This window comes from Aythya ferina (genome assembly GCF_964211825.1).
Source record: "Aythya ferina genome assembly, chromosome: 6".
NCBI classification, from domain to species: Eukaryota; Metazoa; Chordata; class Aves; order Anseriformes; family Anatidae; genus Aythya; species Aythya ferina.
In genome coordinates this window covers 35,769,836-35,786,399 of record NC_140303.1, presented here as the reverse complement: position 1 = coordinate 35,786,399, position 16,564 = coordinate 35,769,836, and the positions used below count along the sequence as shown (strand labels likewise).

The window sequence follows — 16,564 nt, the reverse complement described above, 5'->3', positions numbered from 1 at the left end:
ATTGTTTCAGAAATGTATATGCAAAACTAAAACATCACTTCATGCTGCTAAAGCATTGCCTAAATAAACCATTTCTACCCTGGACCGAATTCTTTCAATGGCAGAAATCACACCTGTTTCACTGGATATACCGAGTATTCACGCTATTAAAGTCATTCAACAACCGTATTGTATTCTGTTATGCATTGTGCCCCGCAGAGAGCACAAAACTTCTTACACCCATGAAATCACTCAACAAAAGAAATGCATCAGCTCTGGGAGCAGCGACAGCCCTGCAAAGAGAAGGGGCTGAGGAGGAGAAACACCTTCTTGCTGGACCCCTTGCACCATGTGCCGGGCAGACCGACCTGATGTGGTTCCACTGGCAAGGAAACAAATCCCACTGAAAATTGTCATTTGGCTTCAGGGTTTATTTTTACATCTTCCAAGCTAGAAATCTCACAAGGCATGCACGGCCATTGCTGCCAGGCTAGTTAGAGGCTACAACCAGATGGTTTGTGCGTTTAATTAAAAATTAGAAAAGGCCCCGTGTAACAGCAGCAGCTGATTCCTAACCAAGGCTTTGCATCAGGACTTGTCAGCAAAATCCACCTCTTGAGGTTGATTGTTACCACTCCTGTGCCACAACCACCTTCAGACCCTTCCCTCTTGCAGTACCAGTATGTACCTGGTACCCAAATCACTTTTATGGCATCTTGCAAGAGTCACCAAGAAGCTGAACATTGTGTATTTGGTCTGTAGAGGGTTTTTAAATGAATATGACCTAATCATGTATTGATGGCTATTATCCATCAGCCAGAGGAAGTGGTCTGGTTTCTGCAGTGTTTGAGTTGATGGTCCAAGTTACATCTGATTACACAACATCCATATGATAAAGCACAATTTACTGCTGAGTTACAGGTTCGTAGATTAGTACAGAATTAATCTCACTATTAAAGTTCATGTATAACAACAGATGTTAGTAATGATTTCTTAACAGGCTACAAGAAGTAAACTAAGTAGAAGTAAACTAATCCATTTATAAACAATGTTTTAGAAACAAAATGTGTTAATTCAGGGCTCAATCACTATTGCACTCAGGTTGTTATTAAACAGCACCTTCCCATTTCTTTTTTCACTGCATCCAGGCTTTTTTAATTCTTCCGTTATCTGATGCTTTAGCTCAGGAGGAGCAGTTTTAGAAAAGTCCAATGTTTCTGTCAAGAAATCCAGCAACAACTCCCCATCCTTGTCCCCTTCAGTAAAGCAGCAGGTTATGTCCATGTTGGATGGGAGTTCGTGGAGCTGGTACTTCAGCCCAGCTGAATCCAGCATCCTTTTGATATCAGCAGAGGACACGTAAGTGCAGAGATCATCTAAAGGCAAGGAAGATCCGTACTTCTTCCACAGCGTTTCCCAGCCACTGTTTTCTGAGAGACAAACCATAACAAAAAGCACTCAGACACTATTTGAACAAATCTTTGATCGTTTGTTTTATCTTGCAGCTGTCCGCAGAGATGGGGCATGTGTCCTGGGGCAGAGGGGAGGTGGCTGCCTGGCTGCCCCATGCCTCTGTTCTGGGGCTGTGGGAGATGAGGGACATGTCACCAACCCACAGCTACTTCTGAGCCCCCAGTGCATGCAATCTTCCCCCCTTCCTCTCCCAATGTGCTCCAACTCTATTCCATGCACGTGTGCCATTGCAGTGGCCGATATCTCTGAGAGGTATGCTTCTATAGTACACATATTAAGCACCAGCTATTTACTAACATATTGATTTAAGCTATTAAGTTTAAATCATCCACCATTTTGGCAGACCAAATACTTTCCCATTCCTTCACCCAAGTACTTTTTGGTTGAGCTACATGAGAGCTTCATTAAAATACCTATTGCCAGTAAACTATCTACCTGCAACATGAAATGTATGGTGTGCAAAACCCTGGTCACATTAACCATGCAGCTGGACGTGTGGTGGAAAAATCCATTGTCCTGGCCTTCAGCCTTCATTCCCACCATGGTCAGAGGCTGTCTGGCACGGGCAGTGAGCAGGGCTCCCCTCATCCCAAGCAGGCCTCCCCAGTGGTGCCAGAAGGATGTCTGGGCTGTGTTTTATTTGGGCTGCTCAGAAATGAAGAGACAGGAAGGAAAAGGCTCCTGTAGCACTGCAAGCACCTCCAGAAGAGAGCCCATGCTAAGCCCACACATATGCTCACTCCTCTTCTCAAGGGACATTTTACAAAGAAAACCAGCTGGGTAAGCTAAAACCTCCCCAGATACATCTTCACTTCATTGTTTTCCTTCACCCTGGATCTGTGTTTCAGCACTTCTGCTACAAGCCATTTATAAAAGGATCACCCAGAATGACTGGACAGGATGAAAATAACTTTGAGCCTAATGAGCAGCTCTTGAGAGTTATGACTATAAATCTCCATAACTGCTAAAACAAGTTGCTCTGCGGTTTTGCAAATGCTTTATCTGCAAACAGTTATTTATAGTCAAATAAACAGTTTGGTGTTTAGAAGGGCTACAATATTTTCTTTCACCTGGTGGAAATTGAATGCAGAGCGCTAATTGCAGAAAATTTGCTGGTGTCAGTGTTGTGTGACTCAGTGCCATCTCTGAGCCGAGCAATTATACACTACCTGAACGAAGCATTATTATAATAGCTCTCGATAGGCTCAGCATATGGCGCTACTTTTGTTTTCAAGGCGATGTAAACACATTTTTTAAATGTGTTAAAAATAACACCATATAGCTCTTGCAACTCGCCTGCTCTCCTGGCAGGGATGGAACAGGAGGCATTGCAACCTTCACTGACTGACCAAACCCTCTCCTATCAATCCTATTCCCAGAATGGTTTTTAATTAACATATCCTAATGTGTTTGTGTTGGAGACGACATTACCTTCATTTTTTGAAATGAGCTTTGTTGTGCTTATCTTCCATTACCTCTTTTTGCTTCAGTGCTCATTTTGGTAGCAGCTTCTTCCTTCCCTTCTCTACACACTTATTTCCCTCAAGGTTTTCTCCCCTCCTTTCCCCTCTGCTATTCTGAGCTCCTCTCCTCTCTCCCATTTTCTTGTCGGACCTAGCAATTCCCCTTGCTGCCCTCTTTCTCTATAACTGACACATCTACCCAGACGTGTTATCATGTCCCACCTTATTGAGATTAATTCTGATTTTCACAGGGACACCACCCTATCCATTAACTGTATCTGCAGAAGAAACAGCCATTACCAGCCACTTGTATGTCTAACCTGCTCTGTCTGAATGCAAAAGAGCTAAAATTATTCATGCAACCGTGGGGCATCATGAGTTGAAGGTGCAAAGAGAAGAAACAGGAGGAATGAGAAAACAAAGAACCGCCTGGCCTGGGGAGGATTTCAAATAGTTTTCATAAATTCAATTTTTTAATCAAATTAATTTTGAATAGACATGTGTTCCTCCCTGTATTCACATTTCATGAATATCCAGAGGGACAGGTTAAGCAACTGGAAAAGTGTTTCAATTAACTACAGGCAAGTAATCAGCAATAAACTGATACTGTGATCTATTCTCATTACTCAAACAACAAGAACAATAACTCAGATCATTTAAAATATAAAATTCTTGTAGTGTACTGCTTTAAAGCAAAATCATTTTGGAGAAAAATTGTTTGAATAAATTCAGGTTGGAGAAGTGCCCTTTTTCTGTGGACACTTCATGAAGACAAAAAAAAGTGGGGGGGGGGGAGGGGAACTTCATCAAATACATGGCAGTTTGCAGATATGTCCAAATTCAATAAAAAAAATAGCTTACACTTCTGAACAAATGGTACTTAACAGCCCTGAAAAAAATTGTTGAATGTGACTGTTTACACAACTAAAATGTCTATAGTTTACATGAGGAAAATTAAAGGCTTTCTAGAGTCAAAACAGACCCCACTACTTCCATATCTCTAGCATACCATTTCCTCCTGGATTGACCACAGAGCATTTCTTTCAGTTCTCAAACAGCCTGAAAATGCTGTTTTCCACCCAAAAGGACTATATTAAGGAGATGGGCAGTTTGAGAAGAAAATGAGCCATATGTCCTCTAACACCTGCTGTACAGCACAGCCGAGCCCTGCTGTAGCTGTTTGCTTAATGCTGCACATCTCCAGGAGTGAGACAATGCTGTGCCCAGACTGAAGAGCCTTTTACAGGGAACAGCTGTAGCAGAGGCTAAAGGAGCTCTTGCTCTGTCACTGGCCTGGCTGTAGGAAGGGGAAGGGGAGAAGGTAGAAGGTGAGAGAAAGGTGTTTAGTGCCCATGGCATGGGTTTACTGCCTCACAGAGCCTTCAGCTTTTCAACCTGCAGCACAGAGCTGGGCAGATATAGACGAGATGCAGGTTTCCATAGCTGTAGATGAATGGGCACCATTTACTCTATAAAGGGGTATTTAAATCAAAAATACATATTGTTTTCTTGCCAGCCTGTGCTGAACTCGCAAAGACCCCAGAAGTGCCCACGGCTCTCGCCTCACTGAGTGTGTTGTGGAGCAGCTCTCACCTGACACCACGATGATGAGGAGCTTTGCCTGTGCTTCCAGGAGGCTGTGGAAATACTGGATAGTTGCTGGGACATCTTTCACATAATACAGCATCTGGGAAGAGCAGAAATGCTTACAGAGACATGCTGGGATCCTAGAGAACATTATAACTTGTACCACAGAGCAACCCTGACAGGAGAGCAGCGGGGTGCCAAGGTCCATCCACAGGGTGCCAGCCTGCTGGCAAGGACAGCCCCATGGGCTCGGGTCTGCTCTCCCCATCCCCAGCACCGAGCTTGTGTTCACTCATTAACCTGGGATAAAAAGGTTTGCCTCCCTTAGCAGTGAGGATGGCTTGTAATGGCTTCGGTATACTGGGGAATACAAAGGCAGTTTCACAGAGAGGACAAGGAGCTTTGAAAACACTAGTTAAAATGTATTTTTAGTTGACTGTCGCCCACATCCTGGTTAATAGGACTACCGTGCTCAAAGCTGCTTTGCTGTAACTCATCTTTCATTTTTTTGCAGTTCACTTCTGCTTAAATACTTTAAATTACAGAGAAATAAACTCACCTGTCTCCCCCTTAGAGTGGATAATGAGGTCACATACCTTATGCACACTTTAAACAACCAAATCTCTGACAACAGCTACTCTGCAGACTTTTACCTGAATCATGTGAATGAAGTCCCATTTTTTAGACTTCTTTTCTGCATTCATTCGACTTTCATATTCATAAGCTGTCTCCTTATGCCAGGTAAACTTTACATTCTCGAGGTTTGATGTCGCCGCCACACGCTCTGAAATATGGGAGAAGACAGGACAGAGTTATCTCAATTGCAAATATGGGATCGATTTCCATTCAGAGCTTTAATAACATCCAAAAGTCATATTTAGGCAAAGTGTTTTGTTACCAATTTAACACAGCAGTGGAATATTTAAAACCTTGAGGCTGTGTGTGAGAAGAAGGCTGTCCAAGTCTTTGTTAGGTGAAACCTTAGGAGGGTCTGATTCTTTCCCCTTTGCACCCTCATTTGGTCTCCTCCAGTCTTTACCTGATTAAAAAAATAAATTAAAATCTTTCTCGTGGTTGGTTCAAGCTCCATTTGCCATGGCAAAGGGTCTTCCAGCCACTGACTAAATAAATACAGGAGCTTGAGGATTGATTAAAGGGGCTGTGTAGGAGACAAGCACAATTAAAAGCTTGAAAAGAGCAGAGGAAACAAGTGGCTCAGGCAGGGAGAGCATCATGGGGATGAAGGGAAAAGAGTTTTGCTTCATGAGCAAAGCCCAATCTCCTGACCTTGGGCTTCTGCTTCTGTGTTCAAATAAATGAGATTTTCAAAAGTCCAGAGTTTTGGTCAACCACTTCAAGAGAAAGGGCTAACAGTGATTTAGAGCAAAGACTTTAGAAAGAGTGACACGTGGTATGTTTTCAGACCTTGATGCAATGCACATCCAATGGCAGATGAAAGCCGAGAGCTGGAGGAGTGGATTCAAAGCATAAGTTATACCAAGAGGCCTGGCTCACCGCTGCATTTTGTTGCTTTTATAGCAGCAACACTGAGGGATGATTTTGCATTTTAGGAGATGCTGGAATACAAATGTCCATCTGCTGGCATATGGAGCTCATCTTGCTGTGCGCCTGCTTGGGGCTCAGGATTGCTCCAGGACAAAGCTATCCCTGATGCGATTCCCGTGCTTCACTGGAGTTAACATAAATTTAAAACTTAAATGGCCCAAAGGCAGACTGAGCCTTAGCTACAGAACACATGCTCAGAACAACACGATTTGCTAACACCAGTGCCTTTACTCCGTTAATCATAATGTTCCTCCTTTTGGGCTCTGTTAGGATATATCCCTGTCAGAGAGATGAGAAATGCTCCATCAGTGCTTATCTCCTCTCTTTTGTGGACGGAAATGGGCCACCCCTTTCTGCTGCTGCTGCCACTGCTCTGCTTGCTTCCATTTATCTGTCACTGGCCCCAGCACTTGCAGTTCAGGTTTAATTTGCTGTTTTAAACTCGGGCTTGCTTCAGCAGCAGTTCATATCACCATCACACATAATCTGGTGCAATCTGCTCCAGCTCAATTGCTAGGCAGTCTGCAAGGAGACGCTAGGAAGGGAAGTGAATTGCATGCCAAAGTGGGCTTTTAAAGCCAACATTTCAGAAAGGACAAACTCATTCTGATTATGGGAAGTTGCTGCCTGAAGATTCATCCGAACCCAAAACATATCACCCTAACAGCTTTGAAAAGTTTTCCTTAAATTTTATCCTCATTACAACCCAGATTGCTATCCTGGCCAGAAGCCATTTGCACGCCCTTGACTTGGTGCTGGACTGAGCGCAGCCGCACTGTAATGCTTGGGCATCAGCAGCACGGCTTGTCGTGGTGCCACCAAAGCCACGGCCATGGTCACCAAGGGGCTTCACCTTGGCACAGAAGGAAAGCCAGAGACTGGACATAGGACTATGAGGAGAGCCTCCAGCATATGGCACGGCCTAGGAGAAAGCTCATTTTGCCATCACTGTCAGTCCCAGGAAGAAAGTTTCTCCTGTGAGCCTGGCGTCTCCTTCCCAAGGAGACAGCAGCTGGTTAGGCAGAAAACATAGCTACTGAATCTTCAGAGGCACAGATAATGCTTCCAATTCTCCTCGGAAAAGGGGCTCAGAAACCTAATTAATGATACCTACTGGGGACGTGATTAATTACCAAATAAGAAAGTTTAAAGAAAGAAATTCAGATGAATATTTCATTTCTAGTTTAGCATAAAACTTAAAATAAGGACAACATCTTATACTTTCTTTAACTTCCTACTGGAACAAAACTCCCTGAAATAGGACAGGACTGCCAATTAATTGGTTGCAGCCAGTGAATCTAGTGCCCAAATCCTCCAATATACAGCGAAAATGTTCTTCTGTCCAGTCTTTACCATCTCAGTCTGGAACAACATAAAAGCTGCTGGGAAGCTACCTTTTCAGGTCCATGTAACACAGAGACAGGTATCAAGAAATGATGCATTTCCTCTGATTGCTGCTTTTTTTTTTTTTTTCCCCTTTATCTTCCTCAGGTGGTTTCATACTGGGAATGTTTTGTTTTCAAGGACCTTAGAAAGAGTAAGAGTAAGATTTACAATGTGGTTTTATAATCTGGTATTTACTATGGTCTGGAGCATTTCCAATAATGCAGACTGCTGATGAGGTTCATTCATTACTGCCACATCCATTCAGCCGCTGTTTTCTGGCGAGCTGGGCTCTGCCCAGGGCTTCTCATGGCCTATATGATGTGATGGGTGTAACCTCCATACAAGACCATAATTACACGCTAGGTAAAGCCTGGTAGGTGTTAATACAGTGATAAACCAGCAATGTAATCAAATTGTGGACTGATATTTAACATTCATTTTGTAGGACAATCTAACCAAAGCACCCCTCCTTATCCTTTGTCCTTGGAAAATGCTTTGGTTTCTCCCATGAGCATAGCTCAGATTGTCAGGCTGGTGGAAGGAAATGAACTCTAAGCCACTGAGAGCAGACACACAGCAAAAAACCTTCCCTATCAAGCTCGCTTTCCTTACAATGTTTTCTAAATCAAAATAACGCAGTTCACACTGTGGGGATTAGCTACTTGGAAACTGTTTTAAGATATGTGAGAATTACCATGAGACACTAAAATCAGTGTTGCTGCAGGATCCCAGCTCGGTGCAAGCTGAAGGAGAATTCTTTCTGAAATACAAGGTCTTTGCTCTGTTCCCATACAGTCACACACCACTTTCCATGTTGCTTAGCTTTTGAAGTCTGCCTACCTGCAAGCTTTTGCCATGTTCTTTGAGTTCTTTGCAGTGTAAGAGACAAAGATTATAGTGAGAAAGCAAATGTAGAAAAGCAATGATGTCAGAAAAGCATAAAATAATAACTTTCTTAAGTTTTAAGAGCCAATTCTGGCAAGAAAGCCTTTGAACGTGGGGTCATCCAGCATTCAACTCTTTTAATGCATTTAGAGTACTTAATGTAAATTTAATTTATTTAATGTAAAAATACCTTTGTACTTGAGGATTTGTTCAGCACTTGGCTCTACCACCTCGTTGTTGATGGTGACCCCTGGATATCTGGCTTGTACAGCTGAGAGGATCTGCAGGTCAATCTCTCCTAGGGAAAGAGGCAACATCGCACAAGAGATGAAAGCAAATCTCAGGCAAACATCATCTCCAGTACCACCAGAAGGCCAGTTTTGAAGTTTGATTCCTGCCCTTTGGATACTGAAAATACACTCCATAGGTACATGTAGGTTCTTTGAATTCTCAGCAGATTACCACTGAGGGCAGAGCTGTAGGATCTAATAAAATAAATAACAGTCCCAACTATCTTTATTCCTCCTCTCTCACCACCACCAGCAGTGCCAAGGGAAACCAGACACAGTCCTGTGGGTGGTGTGACCTTGTGCTTTCTAGACACGGCCAAACCTCTTGGGGAAGATGCTAAATGACCATGGTGGCCATTTATAACAGTGGTACTGGTTTGGATGGTCACAACTCACCAGGGAGTCAATAATAAAATTTCAGCCTCAGTGGTTAACGTGTCATGGGGGTGAGGAAGAGGAGAATATGTAAACACATTGGAAGCATTAAAAACATGCTCTTGTCCAGATTTAGCATGCTGTGACTTTTTCTATAGGATGAGCAATGCACATACCATCTATATTTACATAATACCCCAGACCTGAGTGTATTTTTTTGTACGGAATAGTTCTCCCCTGGCACCATTCAGGACAGCTGCAATTATTCTCCCAGTGGAAGCACCCATACATGTAAGGTTTTAAATTTAAACAGAGCTGCCATCGCTCCTGGCCACCTCTCCCCATCTGCCATGTAGGAAGCTCAGGGAGATGATGCTCCTGACTGAGGCATCGGTCTGGGGACAGCATGGGGCTGGCTTGGTTGCCTCTTGCAGGGCTTGCTTCTGCTTATTCTGCCGGAATAAATTTAGGTGAAAAAGACAATGGAAGAATAAATAAAAGAATAAATAGAAGAAGCAGAGCCATGCCAGCTGTAATGTGTACCCTGGAGCTCAATCCAGCACATGGTCCTTCCCTTGGAGGGTCCTTCGCACCATGAGGAGCTCTCTGCCTGCTCCTGGCCCCACCATGAGACACTGCACCCCGAGGGTCTCACCTGCTCATTTACGCCCCGAGAATTTCACATAAAAAGTGAGGAAAAGTTCAATCTTTTCAGACTTATGTCTTTCATAAAGCAACTAATAACACCAAAATTTATGTGACATCTGGGCAAGCACATTCTTTGAGGGAAGGGAAATCGAATTTCTGAACTAGCATAAATAGCTGTGGCTTCACTATCACTGCAGACCCCGTATTTTGTTGGAAATTCAGAGGAAAGTCTGTCATTTGCAGGCTGCTGTGGTAAACTCTGGAAACACAGAATTTGGAAGTTACTACTGCAACATTTTTTTTATTTTTGGTTTCTTTACCAACTTTCTATAAAATGGATTAGCCCTTTGAAAGGGCTTCACAGGTCCTGACTAAAAAAAATAATAATTGAATTTCCCATTTCCATATGCAGGTAAGTTAATATATTTCCTTCCACTCCTCTGCGGCCAAACCACCCTTGTATTGTTTTTAACCAAAAAAAATAACTTTGATTCATAATTTAATCCACAGCCTTAATTGACTTTGGTTAGCTCTTTTATATGCAAACAAGTGTCCTGAGGCATTTTACAGTCAAATCTGCGGCAGCTTGCATTATCAACAATTTGGCAATTAGGCTATCCGAATTATTTAAACTCTCCAACACAATTACCTTTTAAAGGCTACCACTATGTTCGCCATTAAGTTTCTAATTAAACATTTTACGTAACGGGATAGTTTATAGCACAGTTGCTGCTTTATAGCGGCGCTGATGACTTTTATGGTTTTTAAAGGTACAGAGTGCTGCGCGCTGGAGTGTGAACTTAATAAGGCAGAGGCTGTAGGCAAAGGCAGGAGCTTGAGATGGGCGGGGGTAATGGGATATTTTGCTACGTTAAATGGTTTGCTTCTTTCTCACAGTGGAAAAAGTGCACAGGAGGTGGAAAAGTGGAAGAAAAGCATCCTTGCCTTCCGTGCTGCCTCCCTGTGCAGTGCAAGGATGGGGCCATGGGGGCTGGCATCGCGCAGGGGAACTGGATCCCCCAGGTTAGCTCCTGCCCAGGTCCCCATGGACCTGCAGCAGGGACGAGAAAGCCGGGAAATGGGCTTTGCTGGTTCCTTACTGCACATCCACCATGCCAGGCTGGAGTGCCCCTGGTTAGGGAGTGAAGCACCTCACTAACCAAGCAAAGTGTTCCTCTTAAAAGCAGTATTTTTTGTGTCAGAGGAATGGTTTTCCTTGCTCAGAGAGAAATGCTCCTGCTCTGTCACACTGTCTGTTTTATAACTAACACCCACCATTTCCTTACATTTATTTTTTTACTTATTGGGAGAGATTAACAAAGCTGAGATTAGTATTTGGAGTTGTTATGACTAAAGCACTTAAAATAAATTAACTGTTTGTAAAAAAATTTAGTTTAATGGCTTAACGGGCAGAGCAGAATTAGGAAACACAGGCTTTAATTAAGAGGGAACTTAAGCCAGAATTTAATGAGGAGAAACACTCTCTGCTGTTGGTATTGTTTTTCCACCCAGCTGACTTCAGAAAAGAGACGTACTTCTCCTGATCCCCCAGATCCCAGTGAGACCTGGCCAGAAGACACTCAGCCCTTCATAGGGATGGAAACACACTGCGAGGTGCTGCTAGGGTGGGATGGAGACAATTAGGTACAGGCAGGGTTGGCGGTGTCCCCCCCCTGTGCCATCAGCGGGTGGCACAGAAACCCAAGGGGCAGCTGGAGCCTCTCTGAGCTTGAGGGGCAATGTGGAGAAGAAGGTTTCTCCTGGAGGACACGCAAGAGTCAGGGTGTGGGGCACAAGCTGGTTTTACTCTATGGCCACTTCCTTCTGCCCCCTGCAGAGGACTTCTTGAGAAAAGCCTTTCCTTCCCTCCCCACTCTTCTCTGCAACTTGCAGTCCTCTAGCCAAAAAAATAAAAAATAAAAGGTTAAAGCTTATCAACAGTGAAGCTCACGGCATACCTGCTCCGCCACCAACACTTAGAATATTGATTGCAGGCTTCCCATGTCCAATACTGCAAAACATTATTTATAAATGTTAGCAGAGCTGCCCAGCAGATAGGGTTGCATGCATTACGCGAAGTGCCAGGGATGCTAGGAATTAAAACCTGCAGGACAGACCCAAAAGCAGCGTGTGCAGGTACATGCACACCCATGAGCAGGCAGGCAGGCTCAGATTCAGACCTCTGCTCTTAAGACACACCAATTTCTGGTGATTTGGGCAATTTGCAGAGGTCTCCACGTGTATTATTGCATTTTTCATGTGTCAAGGTTTAGCCGGGGTGAGTTTGCACGCAAAGAAACCACCCAGCCTTATCTCCTCCCTGCTAGGCAGGCTCTGTGCTGCAGACGAAACCTCCCCTCCTGGGGGTGGCCGAGGCCACCAGCAGCCACCTGCCACCACCACGGGACCGTGCCAAGCACTGGGCAGGGCTTTCTCCCCATTACCTTGCCAGCACGCCGGGCAGCTGCTGCTCCACAAACTCCTGCATGCACTGGTGCTCGGTCGACTTCGCCAGAAAGACACGGAAGGACTGGAGGTACCTGCTGGGGTCGGACAACAGGCTCCGCATGGAGGAAGCCATGCCGAGTTTTGGGAGGCTGTTCACGGTGAGGGGATGGTTTGTTCTCCGCAGCAATCCCCTGCACCCAGGGGAGGAACAGCAAACAATGCTTAGTACACACTGGGATAAAGCCAGGGCATCTCGTGTGGCTGAACAGGGAGGTGACGGTGAAGCACAGGACTTTGCTCCCATCCTCCACCAGCTAATTTACATTAGGGACGGAGTGCTTAAAGAAATATTACGCAATGTTGCGATAGAAACCATAAATCAGGTCTGAGCAGCAAATGGTAATGTATCATGGTTAATCTCTGCGAAGGAAATGCCAGCATTTTTTAACTGTGCTGACACAGGGCACTCTTACTACCCAGTGAAAGGGTCCTGAGACACCTCCCAAGGAAAAGAAAAATTCCCCTATTCCCTGAAGGCATGGTGAGGCTTGGAAAGCTTGGCCTGGATTAGAAGAAAGAGCAGCACACTTCTCCAGAGATGCTAGCAGATGTCTTTATCATGTTTTCCTTTCCTTTTTTTTTTTTTTTTTCTTATATATATAGAGAATCTTTTGATGTGATTAAAGACGATGCTGGCAGTGGGGTAGAAACAATAAAACCCTTTAAAACGCACTCGGTAATTTTCAATTCCTCTGAAGATAATGGTGCAATTCCCACAAGCAAAGCAGTTACTTCCCGAAAGCCACGTGGCTTACTGGAATGGATGCCGTGAGAAACGTGGCACAGGGAGACACCCACGGCCAGGGAGGCAGTGGGTGCTCCCCAGGACCACCAGGCATGTGCTGGGAATGACCAAAACCACAATTGGTGTCCATTGGGTCTTGTCCTCACCCACAAGGAGGAAAAGGAACCCTTTGTAGATGCCACACACAAGGGCCAGCCTGTGACTTCCCCCTCTCCTCCCTTCCCCTGGCCAACCCCCTTCCAGCCCCCCTGGTTATTTTTATTGCTGTCATTGGACTTCTGTCTCTTTTCAATGATAACAACAGCTGCCTGGCTTTGCTCGGCTTTCTTTTCTACCGGTGCCAAAAATAACGTCCAGCTCGTGACAAGGCTTTATTTTTGCGTCCCGTGAGCTGCAGCTCCCCAAGTGCTAAGGACTCCAGCAGGAGGCACTCCTACAGCTCCTCTTTATCTGAGGACACAGCAGGTGCTGCTCCAGAGCTCGGGCACAGGCTGCCACCGTGTCATGCCATCCATCAGCAGCATCTCCTCCTAAGGACCACCACCAGGGCAGACACAGCACACTTCCTGTGTCCCACCCCCTCTCACACAGCAAACTTGTGTGCATTAATCAGAGAAGGTGAAAAAGATGGCAGAAAAGCATTAAAAACTGCTCGCTCCCAGATGCCCATGAGGGCTGGCTGGCGCAATGAGGCAGGGGAAGGCAATGGGGCCCCCTGGCCATGGAGCTGAGCCCCCCCCCCCCACAGCCTGCCTGGGGCTGATTTAACGAGTCTGGCTTCCTTAGATAAGAGAGGCAATCCAGCCTGCATATTAGAAAGACAGACCAACAAACTGCAGCTAAATCGACTCCATTACCTGAAGGGCCATCACTCAGGGGACATGCACAGAGAGACTGTGACGTTGTCTGGCCAGGCAGACCTTCCCGAGCCCTCTCAACCACCCACCAGCAGCCACCACCTCTTTTCCAGGTGCCTAGCACCAGAATCCCCAGCATTAACCTGGGGAAACCAAGCACAGACATTGCCTCAGAGAGTAAGGATGCCTACACCTGGCTGTACACGGGGTGAGAATACACTCTGCCAGCCCAAGAAGCAAGCGGTAGCATCCTTGTTTACCCATTCCTCAGCTCAGCTCTGTGCTTTTCACTTTATATGTACAAAGAGGTTTTGGCACTTGCTGCTGAAATATTTTACTGCCTTTCATCTCAAAAAAATATTTTGCAGTTAATGAGAGGAGATTTAGATAATCAACCTTTCTTGTCCAACTCCCCGTGCTTCCTGTGATTTAATTTGCCCACCCCCGGCTCGGCAGTCTCTAACAAACAGCCGAGATTCATTTTCATGTTAGGTGCAGTTCGAGGAATTTGTCTCATTTATTTCATTCTGCTTTTGGCTGCTCGAATTTGCCCCATTTATTTCATTATGTGTTTTGCTGTTTAAACTGCAGCTAGCTAACTTTAAAAATGAAGAAAATAATAATAATCAAAAAATAAGATAGAGAAAAAAAGGATTTTTTATTTTTTTTTTTAATCAGGATGATATAGAAACTTTGGGGTAATAATGTTCATTTGGACATGATCCCTTCAGTGACGACCCAGATTTTTATGTAGCTTCCTAAAAAGACTGCAGCTTCAAAAGCTGTTTCTGTGCTTATGCTGCAGTGGTTTGGACCAGGTTTGCACCAGCAGTGGCAGAACTAACACTGATTAAACCCACTGACGAACTCTTTTACACCTTCAGTACGACCTCTGGCAAGAAAGCGAGTTTGCCCTCATGCTGCTGGATGCCAGTGAAGCCGATGCCCACGCAGCCCGTCCCGGTACTTACGTGTGTGGTGGTGCCTGGTGCAGCAGCTCCCTCGGCACGGTGCCCTGGGTGTTGGGGACGTGCCGTGCTGACACCCCTGCAGTGCCTCCAGTCCCACCCCCGGCCGGGAGGAGGTCCCCTTTGGGATCTGATCTCCAGGATGTGGCTGCTGAGGCAGCGGGGAGTGGAGGGATCCGGCTGTGTGGTTTGTCCCAGGTCACCAGCTGGAAAAATGTTGGGGGAAAGGGTAGAAAGGGGAAATGAGGAAGGTCCTCTGCTCACAACACAGCTGCGGTGCCACTACTGTACCTAAGCATGCAGTCTCTCCAAGCTGTCTCTGAAGGCTCCAGGATCCATTCCTGCACCCACGGGAGGGTGACAGCCACCCGCTACAGTGGCAGACACCCTGCCTGGCCTCCCGGCGTGGCTGGCACCAGAGGAGCCTGGCACAGCCATGAGGGCACCGGCAGCATTCAGACCTCGAGGTCTATCAGCACCTTGATTAGGGTCCGGATGACAAATAAACTCTGCTACGGGTATAAAGGAAATGTGACTCCTGACAAACTAGAAATGGTTATCTCAGTGTGCAAGGTACAATATTGATAGTTCACCTATAGAAACCTTTTGGTACAGGTTACTTTGCTTTTTAGGTGGCTCCTCTGCAAGCAGCAGAGATTTTGCTTATCCCTTACTTTCAAGGGCTCAAGCTTTGCTATAAGCAGTTTTAACTCAGGGAATGCAAGGGCAGAGAAAAAACATCAGCCCATGTCTGTTTTCACACTGCATTTTGGTGCTCATAGCATTAATAAAATATTTGCCATCTGTGTGCCCCAAATTATTCATTGCTCCTTCACTTTTCAAGTTTTCCTTTCGGACTTGCAGGGAGAAATGAACAGTTCATGGAGAAATGAACTGTTCACATTGTGAAAGGCTTATCAAATCACACCAGTAATAGCAATAATCCTACATTCAAAGACACAGTCACAGAAAGAAAAAAAAAACATCTCGTGGGTTGACATTTAGCCCAAAGTTTACCAAAATAAAGATTTCCTATCAGCAGCTGCAATCACTGAGAGAGCAGCTCTGGCTGGGGACAGGCAGCACTTGCTGTACTTTCCCTCTGCCCATGCGTGGCCCCGTCCCCAAAAAACTCACAGCAAAGGAGTCAGTGCACATCATGCAGCAGCCAGCAGGGCCACAGCAATGTCATGGTTTCAGACAGACAGCCCCAAGTTTATCTGCAGCAGGAATCAGAGGGGCTGGCCCCACAAACGCCCACCACCTGCGCCCTGTTGGGTAGTGCCATTGAAGCAGCTCTGCTTCCCATGGATTTGGGGAGAAAATGCTTAGTTTCAAGGTACATTCATTGCATTCCCTTGCCTTTTAGCTCCTGCTTTATGCAAAACTCCACTTGGAAAGGCAAGCAGCACCTTTTTCTCCCTTTTTTCTTGGAGCTGAATAGCCTTGGCCTGTGCTGAAGGGGAGGAGGTGCCCACAGGCTCCTGCACCCCGCTCAGTAGGGCTGGCCTTTCATTTTAAGGAGAACGAAGGCCAAGCTGTTTTTTCAGACAGCCACAATCTGGGCCAGCTTCCCTGTACAGGAGGTGCCCCGGCGAATGCTAATGCTGCAGGAACGGCTCCCTGCCAGGCTGTGGGTGCCGGCCCTGCTGCAACGCCCCGGCAGCGCTGCCCCGGCTCCTGCTGATAAGCTCTGCTGTTCAGACAGACCTGAACACCCAGGGCAGTGGCATTTTCCCAGCTTCCTGAGCAGTTCTGGAAACACGAATTAACTGGAATCGCCAGAGCTGTGCAAGCCAGTCAAAAAAATAATAAAATAAATAAAATAAAATAA

The 16,564-nt window shown here is 45.5% G+C and overlaps 1 protein-coding gene across 2 annotated transcripts; it reads right to left on the bottom strand.

Annotated features, from left to right (window-relative positions):
* Nucleotides 1–389: 389 nt before the first annotated feature.
* Nucleotides 390–15,952, bottom strand: LOC311439160 (histamine N-methyltransferase-like). Of its 2 annotated transcripts, none has more exons than XM_084524540.1 (8): nt 15,868–15,952; nt 14,734–14,936; nt 12,097–12,291; nt 11,611–11,663; nt 8,530–8,637; nt 5,156–5,286; nt 4,509–4,602; nt 390–1,409 (listed from the first exon to the last, which is right to left on the bottom strand). In XM_084524540.1, exons 1-8 carry the CDS (start codon nt 15,889–15,891, stop codon nt 1,054–1,056), a joined length of 1,164 nt encoding a protein of 387 aa, XP_084380666.1. In that variant the 5' UTR covers nt 15,892–15,952; the 3' UTR covers nt 390–1,053. The 2 variants fall into 2 exon arrangements, with proteins under 2 accessions (XP_084380666.1, XP_084380667.1); XM_084524541.1 differs by lacking the exon at nt 15,868–15,952 and adding an exon at nt 15,022–15,138.
* Between the last annotated feature and the right edge of the window lie 612 nt (nt 15,953–16,564).